At 48.5% G+C, this 21,913-nt stretch overlaps 1 protein-coding gene across 1 annotated transcript; it reads right to left on the reverse strand.

Annotated features, from left to right (window-relative positions):
• Window positions 1–4,268: 4,268 nt before the first annotated feature.
• Window positions 4,269–7,641, reverse strand: LOC144180659 (uncharacterized). Its single transcript, XM_077708965.1, has 3 exons — window positions 7,464–7,641; window positions 6,343–6,540; window positions 4,269–5,089 (listed from the first exon to the last, which is right to left on the reverse strand). The coding sequence occupies exons 1-3, from the start codon at window positions 7,585–7,587 to the stop codon at window positions 4,590–4,592; spliced, it is 822 nt and encodes a 273-aa protein (XP_077565091.1). The 5' UTR covers window positions 7,588–7,641; the 3' UTR covers window positions 4,269–4,589.
• Between the last annotated feature and the right edge of the window lie 14,272 nt (window positions 7,642–21,913).

Here is a 21,913-nt window from a genome sequence, read left to right on the forward strand (position 1 = left end):
GTCCCATGTTTGTTCGCTAGATAAAACATCTTGCGCTACCGGCCCGTAGCGAGAAACAACCCAAGTTCAAACTCTCCATTCCGGCCCCTGCGCGGCGCAAACGTCCGCTTGTACGCATATGCCCATTTTCCGAGTTAAATAAAAGCGATCAAATGTGCCGAGGTTGTGTGAGCTCTTCCGGGGACTGCTACTGGCCACGGGCGCATTGCCGAAGCCACGACAAAGCCAAAGCTGCGCCACCTTCACCACAGTTGCGCATGCCACGAGCATGCGTGGGCAGCCGCAGGAAGAGCTGCTTTTGCTGACGAGTACTGCTTGGGCACATTGTACGGCAACCGCTACAACTACGAGGAGGGACGAACGGGGATGTGGGAACACTCTGAACCACAGCAACGTCCTCATCTATCGACATTTATTCCGCTAGTTTAACGACGACGACGACGACTACGATGATGATGATAATCAACGGCCCCCCCTTTGTAGCTGGACGTGGGCTGTGAGCAACCGACTTGTTTTATTCCACTTACTTGCCCTATCCTTGGCTAATCTAATGGATTTGCCTCCCACACCTCCCCCTCACCCCCCGGCTTTAAACTACCGTCGATGCCTAGGCCTTCTTTCCTGCGCATGCACAGTTGTGTTCTCCTACCCCCGCTGTTCTAAACTATCACCCGCTTGATTACACCTATCACGCCTCCATATTTTCCCTATTTTTCTTCCGCCGGCATTCAGACGCCTCTTACCGCCGAATTCGTAAATGTGACTTGAACCGGTCTTGACTTGCGGCCGTCTCAAGACGGCACCGCCGCGATTCATAGACACTCCGTGTCTTCAACGCTACTTGAGGCGACCTTGGCTTGGAGAAAAAACAAGGCAAATTTCAAGTCGCGGCCGTAGCTAGCTTGAAGATGACTTCGGCTGCTTTTCCAACATGGCGACGTACAGGTCGGATCTAATGCAGCGGCTGTCTGCATTCGAGTTCGCGTGCCGAGCTACGGATTTGGTTTTTGGCAGCATTTATGAACTGCCGAAAATTCCGCGGCCACTTCTTCGTGACCGCTTGAACCCGATGGAGCTGTACGACGAGGTGCAGTTCCTGTCGCGGTACAGGTTCACCAAGGCGACCGTGCGTGATCTGCTGCGCATGCTTCCCCTGGAAGAAAACGCGGACAAGCGTGGGCAACCGCTCACCCCGATGCTGCAACTGCTCGTCGCGTTGCGATTTTACGCCCACGGGACATTCCAAGTCGTCACCGGCGACCTGATTAAAGTGTCGCAACCGACAGTGTGCCGCACTGTAAACAAGGTGACCGGCCTTATTGCAAGGCACCTGTTCCGGGAGCTGGTGCACTTCCACAAAGCAGAGGAGTACGGGGAAGTTATGCACGCCTTCTATATGATTGGAGGCTTTCCTGGCGTCACTGGGTGCATCGACTGCACCCACGTCAGGATCAAGAGCCCCGGCGGAGACACTGCTGAGGTGTTTCGAAACAGGAAAGGAGTCTTTTCCATCAACGTTCAGGTAAGCCAGATTTACAGCTTTCGCTAACACGCGAAACAGGGTCGGTGGCACACGAACATTTTTTACGTAGCTGTGTTGTGTGCTTCTGTATTTAAATGAGGGAAAGTTGGCCTGAACTGCCTAAGGAACCTTACTTTCCTCACCTTCCGTAATTGTAACCTCACTAGCAGTTACCATGACAACAGTGCATTCATCACAGAGTACTATCCTTTATAATGTGATTCTTCCTGTACTAAACCTGATTACAACATATAGTCGTGGGGCTCCCAATTCTTTTCAGATTTGGGTCCAGACATGTACACGTTACCCGAAAAGTAATGAATTCGTTACTTTGACGATCAAATGCACAACTGTTTTGTTTTATGGTTCATTGTTTTCTTTTTAGTATTTGTTGCACTTAAGCAGTAGCTGCCTCTCGGAAGTTTTCATCGGTGATGTTTCCCCGCTTCCTTGGCCGTGAATCCCGGCCCGTGATGAATGCATCGATTTTTTCATGCCTTTTGCATTGCCTGCAATTTGATTGGCTGGTTTCAATATCGATGACTAACGTATTTTCGTCTGCGCCACCTAAACTATTCGTTCGTCTCGGCCTTTGTTATCATGACGTTAACCAGATGCCTTCTTTTTGTGTGGGCGCCCGTGCTTGACTTGCGATCTCGGGCAGTGTGCCAGAACTTGCACGAAGTGAATGCTACGACAAGTGGCCGTGATGACCATGGCATCATTCACAATAGAAATGACGCCCCGAAGCACAAGAACGTAGACAACGGCGCTGCTGCTTTAGAGGCAAACATAAGCGCAAAGTGCCTATAGACACATGCAGAAGTTAAAATAACAAGACCGTTTAAGCGGAATTGTGCAAGTTACTCCGCAGAAGTAATGAGATACCGTTACTTGGCCATAAAAAGAACGAAATACATTACCCGTTCCTTTTTTTAAGAGTACCTAAATATGTTACTCGTTACTGAAATTAGTAACTAGGTAGAAGTAACTTGTTCCTTGTAACGTGTTAAGTGCATGGCTGGTAGTCACAACCATGTTGAGTAAAAAGGGTTAATTGCTGCTTTCAAGTAACCACAATCTTTATTTGGGCAGCATATTTTAATTTCACGAGTTTGTTTCATGCAGGCTGTCACAGGCCCCAACCTGGAGTTTTTCAACGTTGTTGCACGGTGGCCTGGGTCCGTGCACGACAGCCGGATCTTCGACAATTCCCGTGTACGGGTACTCTATGAAGAAAACAGGGTACCAGGAGTGCTGCTGGGGGATGCAGGCTATGCGTGCCACCCTTTCCTCATGACACCCCTAGTGGATCCTGGCTCTGTCAACACACCTGAAGGCAGGCAAGTGATTGGCATGGTGCTGTGCATGTTCACTGATGCAAAGCTTCCACGCATTGCATTACCAACTGGTAACAAGCGATTTCGAAATAATGAGGTGGAAATGTCAGCAATAACTTGAGTTTGTTTCATAAAAGCACATTTATTTGTTCCATACTTCCAGAGGCCTCTTGGCAGCATTTATATACAAAGAACTATGGGTGCATGCGGAACGAAAAATAACAAAACGAGACACAGAATGCAGGCAAACAATTCTTTTGTGGCTATAGACAGAAAAAGAACTAAAACAAGCTTGGCCATTGATGAGCAGGTTTTACAATCGTGATTGAGTCTGAAATTGGAAACTGCTATTTCACAGAAAAACACGAAAAAAGAAAACAGCAAGCACAACAACTGTATGAGCTAGCCTTTATAAATAAGGAAAAAGTTACGTCTGTGTCTATAAATGCTCTAACTAACCCCTAAAAACAATACTACACATCTGTAAGGGCGAGTTATTCAGACGACAGCGAAAGAAATGAAAAAGAACAGGAGCAAAGACACACGAAAAGCAAGGCCAATATTCAATGCAGAAACAGTGTGCATGATGACACACTGTTATGCAAAACCATGAAACTAGAAATAAAAAGAGGAGAGGGGGACAAGAAACTTCACTGCTAGAGTTGCAGGCACACAGGGATGCTTATGACTTGTTATGTGAAATAAACCAACTGCCAGCCTTTATATTACAACTATTCGACACACAACCAAAATAAATACCACGTTAAAACTTTCCTCGGCAGTGGCTACAGGTGCACAGACGCATAGAATTTACCAGTGTTGTTTTGATGGTTGAAGAAGAGTGAGGAGAGGACCTAGCCTCTTGATAGATGCTGCCAGCCATTCGCCTGCTGAAACTAGCGGGAGCTAAACAATAAACATATTCTATTCACTTGGTTCATGGAGATTCATGGAGCCAAAAGTAGCAGTGATTAAAAAATAAAAAAAGAACATTCCGATGCATCCCTTCTTTACAGGTACAACAAGGCCCAGATAAAGACCCGAAACTCTGTTGAGCGGGCTTTTGGAATTTGGAAGAGGCGCTTCCCCTGCCTTGACATGAAGTTCCAGCATAAGCCCGTCCCAGCTGCACGCATCATCATTGCCTGTGCAGCATTGCACAATTTGGGGCTTGCCAGGAAGGAGCCACAACCGCCGGCTTCCCGAGTGCCGGTCTTGGATGCCAACCGTCGAACTGGGCAGCCGCGGCATCTGCCAGCAGTCACTGGAAGAGACTCCCGGCTGGGTGCCCAAGAACGACACCTCCTCATTCAGAGGAGCTTCTCATAATTGACTGAATGAGAGTGGCATTTTCTATGGCTTGATCCTGCCAAGTTGAGCATTTTTGGGGGGAGGGAGGGAAGACTGTGTTAAAGCTGCACCACGCCCACCCACGCGCACCTTTTAAGACCAAAAAATGAAGGAAGCTCACACTAATTAATGCGCAAGACTTGAAGGTAGTGAAGCTGTGGGCAACAGTAGCGTGTTTCCTCTTTTTCGCCTCAAAGCTTTGTTTAAGCCTCGCCGCTGTACGAGGGACCACAGCTGGATGTTCGTCTTCCTCTATCGCACACTGTTCTGCGCCACATGTGGCCTTCCATCGAGGCGTGCGCTTATCGGTAGAGTAGTGTAGGTTGCGCTACAAAAAAAAGAACTATAATGAAACCGTAAGGGTAAACATTTCAGTTTTAAACATCTTCCAGTGCTTTCTGCAGCCGTGCCTCTTCCACTTTCACCCTCAGCTCACAAAGTTTCGCTTGGAACTGTTCTTGCTGCAGCCTCGCCTCTTCTACTTTTGTCTGCACCTCGAACATTTTTTCTTGGTGCTGCTTTTTCTGCTCTAGCAGCCGTATTTCGAGCTGTAGCTTTTCAGTTTGAAGGGCCAGCGTGGCATCGTGGTCCTCCTTCAAAATCTTTATGCGAAAGTCATGCTCCTCCTTAATTAGGGCAATACGGAGGTCATTTTCGGTGCCCAGGTGCTGGTGGAGGAGGGCCATTCGGCCCCTTGGTGGCCTGCTACAGTCCTCGGAAGGTGCCGTGGCACCCTGAGGAGGTAGCACGGCAGCATCTGCCCCTGTGGGAGCATCCAGCTCGTCCACCTCTGTTCCACCCGAGAATGGCACCGCCAGGTCGTCACCAGTTGGGTGGCCGTGCTCGTCTTCATCCGCTTGATCCGCCTGATGCTCCTCTGCAACAGGAAGAAAAATTGTAACCAAGAAATTCCAGGAAGCTTACACTCACCCCCAAGACGAATGACGAAGCTGTTGTAGGCGGGCATTGCTGCACACAGTTAAGTTTCAGTATCATTGTTTAGTTACGGGGCTAGTAATCGTAGTCATACGCATCGAAGAGGTTGTCATCTTCGCTGCGAGTGGTGGATGCAAAGTCATCCTCAGCATTGTGCACTTCCACTAGCTCTTCGTCATCGACTTGAGGCAGCCGTGCCGGGATCTGCTAGTCTCCTCAGGAAGGAGTAGCACACTTGTAGGCATGCCTCCAATTATATTTAGCAGTAGTGCTGCAGTTTTTTTTTTGTATGTTTACATGCGTGGCAGCACTTGACAACAGTGCTGGAGTTTGTTTTCTTTCTTTTTTTTTTCTCCCTTGAAAGCCACGGTGCGTCCCGGGGCGCTCGGCGGTTGCCATTATTTAGCCAAGTGTAACCATGACAATTTTTTTCTAAAACAAGCTGCCTTACGTAAAAAAATTGCGGAAACAGCTATGGCTTCTTCACATGAAATAAAATCGGTGAACATAACACTTGCTGTGTGTCCTTTACTTGCTGGTTCTAAACACTAGTAGAACTGGGCTGAGAAACTGGTGTTTTATTCCACCGTACCGTACTTCTTATGAACTAAGGCACTTTTTAAAAGGGAGAAAGTACATGCTTGATATTTTACATTAAACTGCTTTTCACACCAATGCACGAGTTGAGCTTTACTAGATGCAGGCACAATGTAACCACCCAGGTAACATGCTATCACTTCACTGAAAGGGTGGCATCTATTTAAAGCATGCATAACTGGGCTCTAGTCTTGCTATTAAAGTAACGTCAAAGCTAATTAATACCAGAAACACAGCTCACTGTGTAAAAGTAAGACCAGTGAGAAATCAGCTAAAATGTATTTCAGCTGATTAAAATGAAACACCATATAAAGGAAAAATCTTGGACACAAGAATTTAATTTTGCGAAACAGTATGACCCCTTACGCGACCCATGAATACAAGGATACTTCTGGCACAGCATGCGAGAGGGAGAGAGGTTCGAAGGCAGTCTGCGTCTCGGATAATATAGAGATAACTGCAAAAGAACAAAATTTTATGCATGCAGCGTCCCCATTAATCTAGTAGAACTGCGTCTGCATGTGCAGCTTCAGCGTGTGAAATTTCCAACATGAACAGTAAAAATGCATAATCCAAGACGTGTCAGCAGTACTATACCAGCGTAGGAACACGAGGGCTCTTCTTCGCCGGTGATCATGCGTTGCACGATCTGAACCACTGGTTGGCTCAGTACCGGTGGCAAGTACGGCGCCAGGTCCGAGTCCTCGCCGTTGTCGAGAGTTGTTGCCATATGGCTGGCCACGCCTCCAACCTGCTCGGACGCCGTTGTAATGACAACTTTCTCCTTTCCTCCACCTGAAAAAATAACAGCGTGTAATAAAAGCACCACGATAAAGTACTCCACCTCATATTAGCAATATGAATAATTTGGGTAAAGCTGCTTCCACATAAAGGCATGAGAAAATGATTGACATGAGTTCAGTGCAAAGCATCAGCTAGCAAAAAAATGTGGCTAAATCGCACAGAGCCCGTTGAGTTTAGCAGTTGAGTGTTTGGTAATATCACAGGCAATCAAAAAAAATATCACTGTGAGAATCCCCAGTTTTTTCCCCCCTCTTTCTAGCAGCTTGGGCAGACTCCAGAAAAACAGATTTGCTTGCTACCCGAGCTCCACAAAAGCTTTGTACCTTATCGGCTATCGTTTGTTATAGCCATTTCGCTTACAAATAAAAAAAGAACACTAGCGTGATCAACTGAACAGGCTGTTTTACTGTCCGCCGTACAACAAATTGGTTCTACCAAAACGTGAAATTACAGAAAGCAACAGGCGCGCATTCGAACTTATCGCGTTCGTTCAACTGTTTTTTTTTTTTTCAATCTCCGCCGGAGGCGTACAACGCCTGGGCTGATTCATCGCGAGAGCACGCAAGCAATTTGAGTCGATGGTAGTTTTGCATACAGAACGGTGCGTGCAGGCATATGTCCTAGGCTCTAAATTTTCTGCCTCGTTGACTCTAGCAGGGTTATGCAATCTATACAGCTTTATTCCTTCCTGTAATAGAAAAAAAAAACAGACCGGGGTCGCGGAAGATATGGGCTATCGCGTGTATGCAGCGGTGAAAACGTGTTCCTACCCAAACACGTTAAATGCCTGTGAGCGCTCATATATTTGCTTATTTGCACAAAATAAAGCATGCAACCTCCTCGAAAAAAAAAAAAACAAGAGCAAAACTCTTGCACATCTCACACGCATAAATGCTGTTCGAGGGAACGCTTACCTGTCTTGAAGCGACCCCTTCTTTCTTCTCCTTTCTCCTCCTTCCATTTCTGTTTGATATTCCCCCAGCCTTTCTTTAGCTGTTTTGCATCTCGGGGATACACGCCGTGGACTGCGTTATACATGTCCGCAACTTTTTTCCACGTCTCATTCTTGTGAGCCGCCGAATACACATCCGATTTCTTGCATTCCAGTATATGTTTATGCTTGTCCACCAGGTCTATCAGGAGGTCCTTCTCTCGTGGCGTGAAACGCGGCGCCGCAGACTTTTTCGCGTCAGCCATGACTACAAAACGACAAAACCAGCGGTACCAAAAACACTTCGCTTCGCCAAACACTTCGCCAAAAACACCTCACACTTCGATGCCAACACACCGAAAGAGAAGTGCGGGCGGTCCAGGCTGGCTATCCGGGCGGTCGGTACATGCTTCAAAATGGATTCGAACGGATTGTATAGGCTTGCCTGTCCTACGTACTGTTTATATAACTTCAACTGACTGTTTTTTTTTAGATTTGGCCTAATAATATAAAAATGTTAAAAATAAAGTTCAAGAAATAACTTTTCAAGTTAAAAACTAAAGTTTTTTGAAAAAATTATACGTTACTCTCGCACCCAGTCGGGCGAAGCGCAAGCTTCCTCGCGACTTGGCGAAGCAAGGCGGGGTGAACGTTTACGAAGCGCGATGGTCGTTCAAGGCGCGTTCAAGCCGCTCTCGGTCTTGGCGGCGACTTCGCCGGGCGCGAAGCAAGACCGGTTTAAGTCACATTTACGAATTCGGCGGTTAATCACCTCTGCGGCACTGAAGTCGAGGCTCCCCCTCAAGCGAAATTCCCAAAGCCTCCTCCACCGTCGTTTCCCCATCGCCCCGCGGCGGTCCCGCTTGTGTGCATGCAGTCTCTGACAATATCGTCCATGGTTTCCCGATCCCGCCGTTGCATACACAAGTTTCGCAACCCAACCACGCCGTGCAGGAGTAAAGCCCCTCGGGCGTGTGCACGGTGCAGGGAGGCTTCCCGTGCCACGCGGAGCTCGGCCGGTTAAATTGATATGTCCTTGGTGGGGCAAGGCTTACTGATTACCAGCACTTCTTTGTTGCGTTCTTAGTTTTATTTTTACTTTTCCTCTCCCCTCCCCCTTCCATTACAAAAGGTGCGAGGAGATGTGGGAGGGAAGGGGCTTTCATTGACGTAACTGCAGTGTCATCCTTGGCATTACTTTTTCTTTTTTTCGTCCGTGTCCGTTTTTTTTTTTTTCTCGTTGTCGTTCTCCTTCAAACGTTTTCCTGGCGTAAACTACAGCTGTTTTTCTCACATTCATGATTTTGGAATTTTACTCCTGTTATTTCTTCTTTTTTACAGTGGGGGTAGTAGCGCATTAAAAGGCTACACACGGGTGTTCTCGGGAAAGTTGACGGGGGTGTTTAATCCAGTCCCTTTTGTAGGCAAGAACAGTGCAGGCGCAGGAACGACATGCAAGACTGTGGAGGTTGTCAGGTCATCCTCCGGCCTTCAGTAAGATTGTACCAAGCAGCGGAACAGCGAAACACCAGGAAGCGCTCTCAACAATAGCCGGAATTGTGGAAGGAATCTGAAGACACCCGCCGCGGTGGCTCAGTGGCTAAGGCGTTGCGCTGCTGAGCACGCGGGCGCGGGTTCGATTCCCGGCCGCGGTGGCCGCTTTTCTGATGGAGGCGAAAAGCAAAAACACCCGTGTGTACGAGATTTCGGCGCACGTTAAAGATCCCCAGGTGGTCAAAATCAATCCGGAGCCATCCACTACGGCGCGCCTCATCGCCTGCCTCGCGGCGGCGCGTTATACCCTACAATCAATCAATCAATCAACCTGAAGACATCGGCCCCTTAATTTTTGGTCAGGAGAGGATGAGACCAAACTTATCAGCTCGAGGGGCGGTGTTTGTTAGCCCAGTAAAGAAAGGGAGGCACGGTTTTGTTTTCGCTTCCCTCCCCCGGCACGGGCTAGTACACCGCCAACACACCAGAAGCGCACTTAATTTCAGTTTGACTCACATTTCTGATTGGTCTTTCAATACCACTTTGCCCTGCCCCTCCCCCAGTATGGTGGTTTCACGGTGGCAGGTTCCTTTCACCTCTCTTCCATTCTTGATTTATCCTCACTTACATTTAAGTTTGGACACGCCTTCGTTTCTCTTGGTTTTCCCCCTCCTTTTCCCTCTTTTCTCCTGTGTAAGTGTCGCTTTCTTTATCTCTGATCGTTTTATTTTATGCCTCCTCTCTCCAATTTTCTTTCTTTGTTTTATTTTGATGTTTTAGCTAACATTTCTTTTTTTTATTTCGTTTTTATTTAATTATGATATTACCAATATGTTTTCAGCCGTTAAACTGAGGTTGTACGAATACGTACCTTTGCCAATTTACTCAATGTAAATACCCGCGTATGCTCCTGTAAACAGACCCCGCCCTTGCCTGAAGGAGCAATGCATTGCCATAAAAAGTTCCTTCATGATTTTTAGTTTCTCTGTCCTCTAGGCTTTTTTCGCTCCCGTCCTCTTGTGCCCAAATCGTCGTATCTGTTGCTTTTACCTGCTTTTTAACTGTTGCTGACACCCCCCTTTCCCCTACCGAGAAACCGTACCGTTTGGTCAACCTGGTCCTCCGTCTTGACAGCGTGTCATGCTCCTGATATACGTTCTACCGCCATAAGCGCCAATGGTGGTGCTCCGCCGCGGTTTTCTGTGTTGCTCGCGTGGTGCACCTGGTCTATAAATAAAGTGCCGGTAGGAATGAATGTGACCATAATAAGTTTGGCAGCAGCGTGACACTGCCAATTTTTTTCATATCCAGGGGCTCTATTTACTATTCGACGAAGCGGCGGTTGACCAGGAAGTGCAAAAAAAAAAAAATAAAGCCGTTCCACTCCATGTAACAGCGGTTGGAAGTGCAGAGCAGTGATTAGCCATGACGGTATGTCGCGCCGTTATCTTCTCACTCTCAACACCCTTCATGCTCTTCGCCGCCCTGTCTCATTCCTTTCCTATCGAATTCAAGGTAGGTTTGTCCAACGCATTTCAAATTTCCCGCCTTCTTAGTGCTCGCGCGCTCCCTGCCTGAAACTGCGCCAGCAGGGATTCTGTTTTTTTTTTTTTTTTAAGTTCAGAGCACTTCAGGGGCTCGCCTTGTCGTCGTAGCTCGCTCTCTGGAACCAAGTAGAGCCACACGCCGTTACATCATTGCGGCATGCCGTCGCGGCGTCCCACAGAGGCTTCGAAAGCCGAGCGTTTATTATATTCATAAGCGTTCGAAACTCGTGAAGTGCTTGCGCTTGTCATATATCTCCCCGTTGTTCAGCGCAAATAAAACTGCAGGTACATTTGAGGCAAAATATACGTAATTAACCGGCAGCGCAGGTGTTCATTTAGTTACGAACGCTCGTTGGGGTGCTTTTTACGATAGCAAGCGAAAAAAAAAGTGGCAGTGCAACGCCGGCCCGTGCGGCAGGAAAAGCAAGCACAAAAAGAACAGACTGGCGCAGTTTCAGGCAGAGGGAGCGGGAGCCCTGCGAAGGCAGGAAATTTAACTGCTTTGGACAAACCTCCGTTGAATTTATCATATGATGAATGATACAGGGCGGCGAAGAGCGTGATGGGTGGCGAGAGTGAGCGGATAACGGCGCCACAGCCCGTTATGGCGAATCACTGCTCTGCACTTCCACAGCTTTCACATTGGCTCCAGACCTTAACCTAACCGGAACACAGAAGGCAAAACTAGACGTCATCTTGAGAAAAGCCACAAAGCAAGCCCTTGGACTACCCGCGTACACGTCGACCAAACGGCTGTACGAGATGGGGGTCCACAACACAGTCGACGAGTTCGTGGAGGCGCACCTCTCCAATCAGAGGGTGCGTCTCAGCGGGTCCGAACACGGGAGGAGGATACTGGAAAAGATCGGATGGAGGCCTGAACCGGTGCAAACGTCCGGCCGCGTCCCCGATCAACACAAAACCCCTCCCACGCAACATGGCACCGGGGGAGGATGACGACAGGAGAAAAGCGCGAGCCAAGGCTTTGAAAACGCGCTTGGAAGGCAACCCCAATGTCATGTACTTCGACGCCGCCCTGGTCAAGGGAAGCGACAAGGCCGCTTTTTACAGTAACAACAAGAGACAGGCTCGTCGCCATGGCGTCCACGAGGACAAGAAACGCAACAAACGCTCAAGAGATGGCGATCGCATTAGCACTAATCCTACCCGGGGCGACGCACGTCGTGACAGACAGCAAGAAAGCCTACGCGAACTACCGCGGGGGGTTGATCTCCTCCGAGGCGGCACGAGTCCTCAAACGGCACAAAACACCAGACAACGAGGTCGAACTGATTTGGACCCCCGCGCACTCCTCCCTGGTCGGCAACAACATCGCCGACTATTACGCCCGAGACATGTCCAGCCGGGAGGTAGAGGAGGCGGGGGTCGACTCATTGACACCAATCACTGCCTATAAAGATATCATTACAATGTACAGGGAAAATAGACAAACGCTACCTGAGCTTCATCACTCCCTCACCCGCAGGGACCAGACGATAATACGCGGAATACAGGCAGGGTCTCTGGCGCACCCAACAGTACTACATAAGATGTATCCGCACCAATACTCCGATCCGTGCCCGTTCTGCCACACTAGCAAAGGAACGTTAAAACACGTCATCCTATAGTGCACCGCACTAAAGGCACCAACACCCGACACACCCTCCCCTTCCCCCCTTCCCCTCAATGAGCGATGGGAGATCCCTCGGCTCAGCCCCTCCGCAAACGTCCACGCGAGCCTAGAGGCCCGTGGGCGGGAGTTGCTAGCCCGGTACGGGGCCTGGGAATGAGACTCCGCTCCCGTCGACGGTTCCCCCCCTCCCCACCGGAGGGGGCTCGCTCTTTCGCATACTAAAGTTTGATCGATCAATCAATCAATCGATCACATTGAGTAAAACGGCTTTAATTTTTTGTGTTTGCTTTTCCTTTCGCACGTACCGGCGTTGCACTGCAAAACCAACACAACGAGTGTTCCTAACTAAATGAACGCGGGCGCTGCCGGTTAATTTCGTATATTTTGCCTCAAATGTACCTGCAGGTTTCTTTGCGCTGAACAACGTGGAGAGATGTATGACAAGCGCCTGTGGTTCACGAGTTTCGAATACTTATGACTGTATGGCTTTTGAAGCTTCTGTGGGACGTCGCGATGACAGCCGCTGCGACGGAGCACCGTGTGGCTCTACTTGGGTCAAGCGAGCGAGCTACGATGACCAGGCGAGCCCCTAAAGTGCTCTGCACTTGAAAAGTCAGTGCTCCTCATTTTTGTGCTAGTAATGGTTGTTGTTCGGTGAGATGACTATTTCCTGCGTCCGATAACATACTTCTACGTGGCCCGTTGCTAGTGTGTCTTCCATGCTAATAGTCATGGCGTGTAACACTTTGTTTTGGCGAAATGATAGCAGTGGTAACTCACCTAAATTTGCATCTTCGTGTCTTGGAGTTTGCTGGGCATTTCTGATTGCCTGCGTTGGCTCGTTTCACACAAGTTTGCGTGTCAGTACCTGTCGGTGGAAGGGAACCTTCTTGGGTTTGTTGCTGGAGATCTTCTCGCGCACACACACTCAAGTTCAAAAAAGTTTGTGAGACCTACCGTTTTTACACTTATCAGCATTTTTTAAACCTGCTTGTTAATTTCGGCGTTATGTTAGTGTACTAGTAGCGTGAATTTACGTGGGTAATACAACGTAAATCTATGACGTCGCCTGTTGCGCTCACGGAAGGTGGAATGCACCGAGAAGTGTGGGCAAGGTATAGATGCCATTCCGCGTAACGTTAATGGACGTTCAAGGCGTTAGCTGGCAGGCTATTTACGTTTATCCGCGTAGTGTGTTAGGTAGTTCTTCCATGTTGTTTCGTCGAATGCATTTGACCTATTCGGATGTTCTATTTACACTAGTATTAGTTTGCTTCATGACGTGTAGACGGATGGAGTGGATAGTAGTTGTCTTAGCAGTAGCGTAGTAACCAAACGTTTCTTTGGTGGAGGCGAAGCAATATGGAAACATGCGGCCGGTATTTAAACGTGTGCTGCCGGTTTTATTGCATTAATGTGAGTCGTAGTCTCAGACTTCAGAATAATTGCCTATAACGCTTGCGTGCCTATTATTAGTAATTCTTACAGCCCGAGGTACGTTTGAAAATATATCCTTTCCTATACGTAATGTCGTCAGTGACAATAGTAGCCCGAAAGTCAGAATAAATTCTAGCAACGCTTAGCTGCTAATTCATGGCATCGTGATGTGCGCAAAAAATCCATTTTTGTGCTTCCTTGAAGTGTGAAAATATACTGCGAAACCAGATGGCTACATTCTGCATTCAATCTATATAACCCGTTCGGAAACAGACTATGGGTGACTGTGGAACATTTGGCTCTCCACTGATGGCTTGTGACAAATGCTTTTGTTTGTCCGCAAAGTAGAAATCAAAACAAATTACTTCCGTTCCTAACCTAAACCTGCGAAGTAAAGGGGCTGTGGCATACGCCGTGGGCGAAGACAACTTCGCAATGGTGGGGAGTTCGGCATGGCGGATTGCGAATGCATTCTGGAGCTCTTAAAAAGGCCCTGAGATAGATTTCAAAGTGTTTTTGTTTGTGTCAGAAAAATACTCTATAGTTCTTGTAGAAACAAGTCGAAAAATAGTAAGCATGTTCGCTCACGCTAACAAAAGTTATTACCCCGACGAGACAGAACTATTTGTTGGCTCGGCGGCATGCGATGATGACATAGTCCGACCTCGTCCGAGGCGAAGCACTCATTTCATGGTTGGCCGCCGGAATGTCCGCGATTTTTGACGGCGGCGGTCGTTGGTTTACAGCGTCGTCGTTACCATGGTTACTTCAGCGAGTGGGTCGCACATGAGACGACGGCATCCTCTTTTTTTAAGCTACCCTTTCAGTCCTTACAGTCCTTACGTACTGGTGATTGCGGAAGTGCCTTGCATGTGCGAGAGTTTCCGTGAACGGTAACTTATTTTTACCGTCGCTACATAACGATACAGCGGCTAGAATTTCTAGCGACTGTAACAGCGAGCTCCCTGCGCCAGCGAAATGTACGCTCGCGTCTCGATTAGATTACCGTAAAGTTCCCAGAGAACGCCCTCCCCCGAAACATCGCCCACCTCCTTTTACGGGTGAAATATTCAATTTACTGAAAAACGCGCCCACCCCGCAAAATCGATGGCTTTATCGCCGGTGAGTGAACAAAACAAACCCGAATCATCTCATGTGTAGATGCGGTCACTTATTCGTCCTTTCGGCGCTTGATCCGGAAGTTAGCCAGTCTAGAATTTTTTCTTGACATCTCCGCAGTTTTGGTTGGCGGTGCGGCCATCTTTTCGTCGTTTTTCGCACCTGACCCGAAAATTCGCACATCTCGTATTTTTCACTTGATATCACTGTACTTAAATTTGGGTGGGTGTTAATCCGGAACTTTACGACACAGCAAATGCGCTGCGCTTGGCACTTCATGCAAGCCATCTTAGTTGATGTTAGTACTACATTCTTGCTAAATGATGATCAGCAGCACGATAAATGACAATTTTTTTCAGAATGAGCGAGCAAAATATCCGCCCCTACTTCAGCCTCCCACGTTTCCAATGGTTCAGATGCCTTAATGAACTAGCACAGCTCTTTTATGCTTTCAAAATCGTGTCGGGCAAGATAATATACGTAACTGTGGAATCATTACAATATATCTTACTCGTTTTATATCGAAATATTTTGCGGAGGCGTGAATTCTGGTTAATGCAATACTTGGTCCTAGTTGTTCCCACTAGATGGCGGCGTCAACGTCATATTTTTTTATTTTTTAAGCTCTACAACTGAAGTATACGGTTCTTTTAAAAGAAAATTATTATTCGTGAGAGTTCAATCTAAAACGTCCAAGATTCAATCTATTTCAAGCGTAAGCGAACAGTTCTGGGCAACAAACTTTTGTGTCATTTGCTTTGGGACGAATTCGCCAGACGTCGCTACCTGGCAGAGCCGGAATGCAGAAACCGCAGAGAGCAATCCTTTCGTTTTCAGCGGCAAACGGCTACTCTTGCTTCACTGTTTAACACGGTAAACGGTAAAGCGCGCTAAGGACTCTAGGCAACAGGTTCATACAGACGGCCGGTGCAGCAAACCACACTTTCCTGCGATCATGAATTGCTGGGAAGCAATGAAATGAAACTCTTCGGCAGGAGTTGTTACGGGATGCGCATGCTCTTCCCCTTGTCGCGACCGGCGCAGAGAATCAGCTGCGACAGCGTTTGGGCTTGAACTGATTTATTCAGCACGTGTCAGCGCACTTGAGCGTTCGCCTCGTGATCACGAGCAGTGCCCGGCGTCGTCCAAGCGCTGCGGGCGGAGCTCCGCCTTCGTCGTCGGCGCGGCGCTCCCTTTGCGCAGTCAGTATATTATTTCTATGCTTGACCCGCCGTTCGTTACCACCTCATAACTGAAATCACGTCGAGGCTTCGCTCGAAACACAGATGGTGCAAAGAATCCTTTCGGGTAAAGCATCCAAGAAAGCGAATGGAAAGAAAACTGATGATACTCTTAAGCGCTAAACACATGGAGCGATTTTGCAAGCGACTTGGGGAGCGACGCGACTAGCGACGAACTACGTTTCGCCGCGGACGAAGTCGCTCATCGAATCGCTCGGTTCTGGGCCGCCAGAAACAGTCGCTCGCCTCCCGGAAGTGGCCTCAGCGACTTGCCAATAGGAGAGCCCCTACGTAAGCACGAAACCTCCGGTTTTGGAAGAGAACGGGAGGGCGATCTGGCGCGCGCGCGCAGACTGCGTTTGCGATGCATCGGCAAAGAAAGCTTTTCATGGCAAAGCTTGTGTACATGCTGAAGCAGAAGCAAGAAGGCTCCCGCACACACTGGGTGAGCCCCGTGTGGCAAAAACGACGTCAAGAAAGCGAATTCTTCACGGCGTTCTGTTGGAGCCGAGAGACGAGGCACAGAAGGAATAGCGCGCGCTATCGCTAACCCAAACCAGTTTTAGAGATGCAATGAAGTGCAAAAAGCAAGGTAGAAGGGCGTAAAGCTTTTTAGTCATGCTTTTTATGACAAATGAACAAAAAAAATGTTTGTAAACAACCAGCGTACCAAGCGCGTTACTATGCGCAGTGCGGCAACATTGAAATCGCCGTCCTCAGTCGCTCGAGCCGTCGCTGTCATGTGGTTTCCTCGGCGAGCGACTTCGGATCAGCGACTGGGGGTCCTAGTCGCGTCGCTCGTCGCGTCGCCGGAAAAATCGCTGCATGTGGTTAGCGCTTTACACCAGACACGGAGTGCTGAGCGATTAAGCTGCAAGCGTCGTTGTTCGTGCGCTCACTCTATCCTTCCGCCGAGAACGGAGGAGCATCAAGCCCGGTTTGGCCCGGTGTGTAAGTGCTTTACACTCCGGTATAAAACAAATATGTGTGACTGTGTAAACGCACACACACACAAAATATGTTTTTGTAGCTATCTGATGTTTTTACGCCCTTAAAAAATTCATTAAATTAAGAGCGCACTATTACGTCACGATTAATTCAAGAAATAGCCGTTGGGCTCCGGTACCATCCACCCCGCAAAAACCCCCATCCCAGGGGCACTTTAAGCAACGAAGACTGCTTTTTGAGTGGTGCATATTATGCCATACCCCGCGTTCTCGCTCACTATTTCGACCTCTCAGGAACTTGGCACATCCACTTCTGGAAATTGATATTTAACACAACGCAATACGTCAACAGGGGAGCCTTAAGTACGTTTAAATTGCAAAAGGGTTTGCCGAAGGGGCAGTTGGTACATTTCAATACGAAGAAAAGCATCGCAAAACACAGGACAAAGAAAGGAACCACGAACCACAGGCGCGGAAGAAGAACCGAGCTCTTTATTGCTGTAGCAATACATACATACGAAAACGTAGAAAAACGAAAAAGCGCAAACCGAACGACAAAGAAAGGAGAAAGATATCACATCGAAAAAGCGATAATCCGGGACAAAACGTAATCCGCCACGTGCCGATGCCGAGTCAAATGTTCATGATAAGTACTCCATTTCCTTTACCAGAAGTGAAACCGACGGATCCCTAACGCACGCGTCTCCTTTCTTTTGATTTCAAACGGCTGAACGATTTTCCGCTCTCCCTGTCCAGGAGACGGCGCGAGGACCCCGCAGTCATGGAAGAGTGCAGCCCAGCCGCACGGAGCGCAATGCGTTGCCAAGGGGCTACTTGTCGACGACCTTAAATTGTAGGCAGTGGCACCGTGTAGCCGTACTTACATCGGACAGACAGGCCGCTGCCTCAACGATCACCTGAGGCAACATGCCTACAATGTAAGGTCGTCGACAAGTAGCCCCTTGGCAACGCATTGCGCTCCGTGCGGCTGGGCTGCACTCTTCCATGACTGCGCGGTCCTCGCGCCGTCTCCTGGACAGGGAGAGCGGAAAATCGTCCAGGCCTTTGAAATCAAAAGAAGGGAGACGCGTGCGTTAGTGAGCCGTCGGTTTCACTTCTGGTAAAGGAAATGGAGTACTTATCATGAACATTTGACTCTGCATCGGCACGTGGCGGATTACGTTTTGTCCCGGATTATCGCTTTTTCGATGTGATATCTTTCTCCTTTCTTTGTCGTTCGTTTTGCGCTTTTTTCTTATATGTGTGTTCCTGCTGCAATAAAGCGCTCGGTTGTCCTTCAGCACCTGTGGTTTGTGGTTCCTTTTTTTTCTCCTTTGTTTCGCTGTGTTTTTCTTCGTATGTTTAAATATTTTTCTATCTTAATGCGCTTAACAACGAAAAATTGCCAGGTCTGGTTCTGCAAAAAAAAATCAATTTTCACACAAAGAATCACGTATTGTAAGAAATTTGCAGTGCTTCCGGGGGCATACATTTGTTTCCCGTTACTTCCGTACTGTTACTTTTTAGGCTATAGGGAGAACAGAGACCCAAACCAATGATACAAGGAATTCATTTCGCCATTTGCATCGCCTTGGAACCAGTGTTGCGGAATGGGCATCCCCATTTCATTGCAATTCAATTCCGAGGAATCAGCTCGAACTTGTCGCAATTCTATTCCTTTCAATTTCTCGGAATGAAAAAACTCAGCCCATTCCAACTCCTGGAAATGTACGGGCAGTTCAATTACATTCCTTTAATTGCTCAACGTAAAAGCTGCCTCGTGGTGCTGCATCGAGTTACTGAGGAGCGCAACATGGATCTGACGTTCTCACACGCATTCAGAACTGCAAAAGTCAGAAAAATGTGTAACTTGTCACCGACATTTTGAGGCGGCAGCAGCCTGGTTACATATCTCATGCACAACAACCGCCCTTGTGATGCAGAAATTTACCATCCCTTCCTGAAGAACGTCGAGAAAAGCGTGAAAGCTAAACGTGCGTCCACCTATCGCTGAACGCGCATCCAGCCGGTCCTCAAACCTTCAAAGACCCAAATCGCAAGCGAAGAACGAACCCATCCGACGATTTTTCGCGCACTAATCAAACGGATCTAGGAAAGATCTTTATGATCCAGGTATCTTTATATATTTATGATATCTTATGACATGTTATGATATGATGTCTCATAATATATTTATCAGATAAAGATATACTATTCTACTCCTCTTCATGGTAGATGCGTGCATTTTCTTATCTAGAACCCATCCTTTTTCGGGATTTTCAAGTAGCCGTTTTGAAACAATGAAATCCCAGTTCCACGCACGCGCCGTGTGTCCAGAGATCTTATCTAAGATTTTTAATCGACCGACCGGTCTATTAAGAAATGCATTACTTTGTTGTCAAGGCGCCATCGCTCTCACCACTGCCGTAGTGAGAAAACGTTTCCGCAGGCGGGTATGGGTTATGGAAGGGAGGAGGTTTGCCTCCTGATCCTCCCGAACGCACTGCCTGAAAAGAATTTGGAAGGGGTTATAACTCCCAAACCCCCGCTCTGGCAACGTGCCTGGGTCCCACTAATTAAGCTTTCGCTTTAAAAGGAGACAGTGTCGCACTGCTCCCTTTTGCATAATCGGTAGCGGGAGTCCCGCTACTTATTGTAGTATTTGCATGTTGGCAGGTCTTAATGGAATGTTTTTGCACGACGGGAGATGAAGCAGATGTATGAAGCAGCGAGATGAAGCTTTGATGTCTGCTTTTCCCACTTCGTTGCACAGCCTATCGCATGCTATCTTGCTATCTGCTTCACGTACCATTCGACTAGCGCCATTAGTATGCTGTGGCCACTCACAGGCATGACGCGTACCTTGCTCACATCTACCTGCACTGGAAATTCTTAAATGATTTGAAGTGAATGTAGGGCATTGAGCCGGAACTGCACCAACGCGAGAGACGGCAGGGCAGCGTCACAGAACACCGCTACCAGTTTTGCATTTACAGCAGGAAAGTTGCCCCGCTTCCACGGTGACCTCCATGTCGTTTGTTTATCGCCCTGGGATTACCTAAGCCCAATTTGTTGAATAAAGGCCAATATTGTCACGTTGCCAAAGACGACGCAGTTGTCCTCAAGAGAAACAATTTTGTTGGAGAGAACTTGTGCTCCCCTAACAACTCAAATAATACACGGGCGGCGAAGCAGCAGTCAGCAAAGTGACGTACGCAAGCGAGCGTTGGTGATCGAATGCCGCGGCGTCTGCCCTGCAGGCTTTTTATCTTTCGGCGCAAGTGTTTCTCGAATCGTCGATTCACATCCAGAACATTGTAGATCACAGAAGATTATTCTGGGCTAGTGACGTTAGGGAGAAACGGTCTGCTTATCTGAATGTCATAGCCCATGCGGCATAAAAGTAAAGAATGGAAGAAGCGCTTCGTTTTGAACAAAGATAACACCGCCGGTCATGGCCCGGCAGTAAAAATAAACAGTAAATAAACAAATCCATACATGGCTCCCGGCAATATTTATGACTTCGTTTTCTGCGTGTGTTAAGGTATGCCTGGAGCCTTTAGGGGACGTTTTCGGACCCTACTTAGGCGCTCGGCTTTTTTTTCCCTCATAACGCAACAATTTGTATAAATGCATACTCCTATTTGCGGATATTCAGCATGGGGCTGCTATATTTGTTAGACCTAAAGCGCTTGGGTCAGCTGTTCTAAAGATCACTTGCGCGCCATAACGTTTAGAGAGACAGAACCGTATCGCGAAGAGTGCCCTGGGAAAATAAAGAGGTATGGTCAGAGTTATCTTCGTAATGTCCTTTTCCCGGGGCTTCAGAGGTGATCCGGCTTCCGCAGAGGCGTCCGCACGCGGCAATAGAAGTCACCGCCTTCTGGCGTGGCCAGCTCGCTCACTGCTCCAGCCGTTCTCGTTCAGCAGGCTGCTGCTGCATCCGCTAACCGCTGGCCAATCTGCGTTTCTCCGCCACTCAGCAGCCCGCAGAGATTGCCTCGGTATCCTTTGAGAAGTCCGTTGAGAGCCGGTCGAGCCGCTTCTCCGTCAGGCTGGCGAGCTCGCTGCTCCCGCCGATCTCGTTCGGCAGACCGCGATTTCTCCGCCTGCTCCGTCCGTCGAGGCCCCGTCTCGCCCGCCGGCTGGCTGATTCGTCGCTGTTGAAGATCCTGTCGACTGCGCCAGTTATCTTCGTGATGTTCTTTTCCCCGGGGCTTCTCCTCCAGGCTAGCCGCAGTAGCACTGAGGATCTGACCCCGGGTATCCTCAACCGACAAACTCAGCCTCCGATGCAAAAACTGTACATTTGTTTACAGCCCGGCGAGCGGCTAAAAAACAGTGCTTGGGCGGAGCCCAAAGACGACGGGCCGAGCTCTCCTGCGCCCGGACCGCGTCTCTCCGTCCTCATCTGCCCCTCGTCTTGCCGCTGGGGGCCGGGGAAGGGGGAAAATCGAGTTCTTCGTGGGGGTCCAACCCCATGTGGTGGCCATTAGCGCATCCGGTGTGAGCAGGGGAGACCTTCTTTGGAATGCGCGGCGTTTCAAGGCGCCGCGCGACACGTGCGTTTCATTTGTGCACGGCTCGTCCCACGGCCCGCGCCAGTTCATGCGGCGAAGCGCCCGACAGTCAGGAAGTATGTTTCTACGAAGGAGCAACCTATTTGCATCAGGACCTGACGAAAATTTTGAAATGAAACCTTCCTACCTGAATATTATCCATGCCCCAGCTTTCAAGCTGGCGACTAAGGTTTCAATAATCAGGCGCAGATGCCGCGTGCATATAAACACACCAACCATACCACGAACAAGTTTACACAGCAGAAGGAGAGCTCCCCACATTCGTATCGAAGCAACGCACGGTGTCGCACTGCTGAGTGCTGTGAGAGCACTCGCCAATAAGGGCGCTGCTGGAGTCGGAACTGTTAGAAACAAACGCTTCTGGCAGCTCTTTCTGAATTGTCGTATAGAATGTCTAATGTAATCATTCGTCCCAGCTGCCCACTACCGTTGCAG

This window comes from Haemaphysalis longicornis, unplaced genomic scaffold (assembly GCF_048455015.1).
Source record: "Haemaphysalis longicornis isolate Haplotype H1 unplaced genomic scaffold, Haemaphysalis longicornis Haplotype H1 scaffold_4, whole genome shotgun sequence".
In the NCBI taxonomy this organism is placed as follows: domain Eukaryota; kingdom Metazoa; phylum Arthropoda; class Arachnida; order Ixodida; family Ixodidae; genus Haemaphysalis; species Haemaphysalis longicornis.

Bases quoted from the DNA above. Each gene is read 5' to 3' on its own strand.
- LOC144180659 (XM_077708965.1), bottom strand. From the start codon at position 7,587: ATGTATAACGCAGTCCACGGCGTGTATCCCCGAGATGCAAAACAGCTA. The intron at 6,541-7,463 runs GTAAGCGTTCCC...TTATTTTTTCAG, and splicing joins AAGGGGTCGCTTCAAGACAG to GTGGAGGAAAGGAGAAAGTT. The intron at 5,090-6,342 runs GTATAGTACTGC...TTCCTGTTGCAG, and splicing joins GCCCTCGTGTTCCTACGCTG to AGGAGCATCAGGCGGATCAA.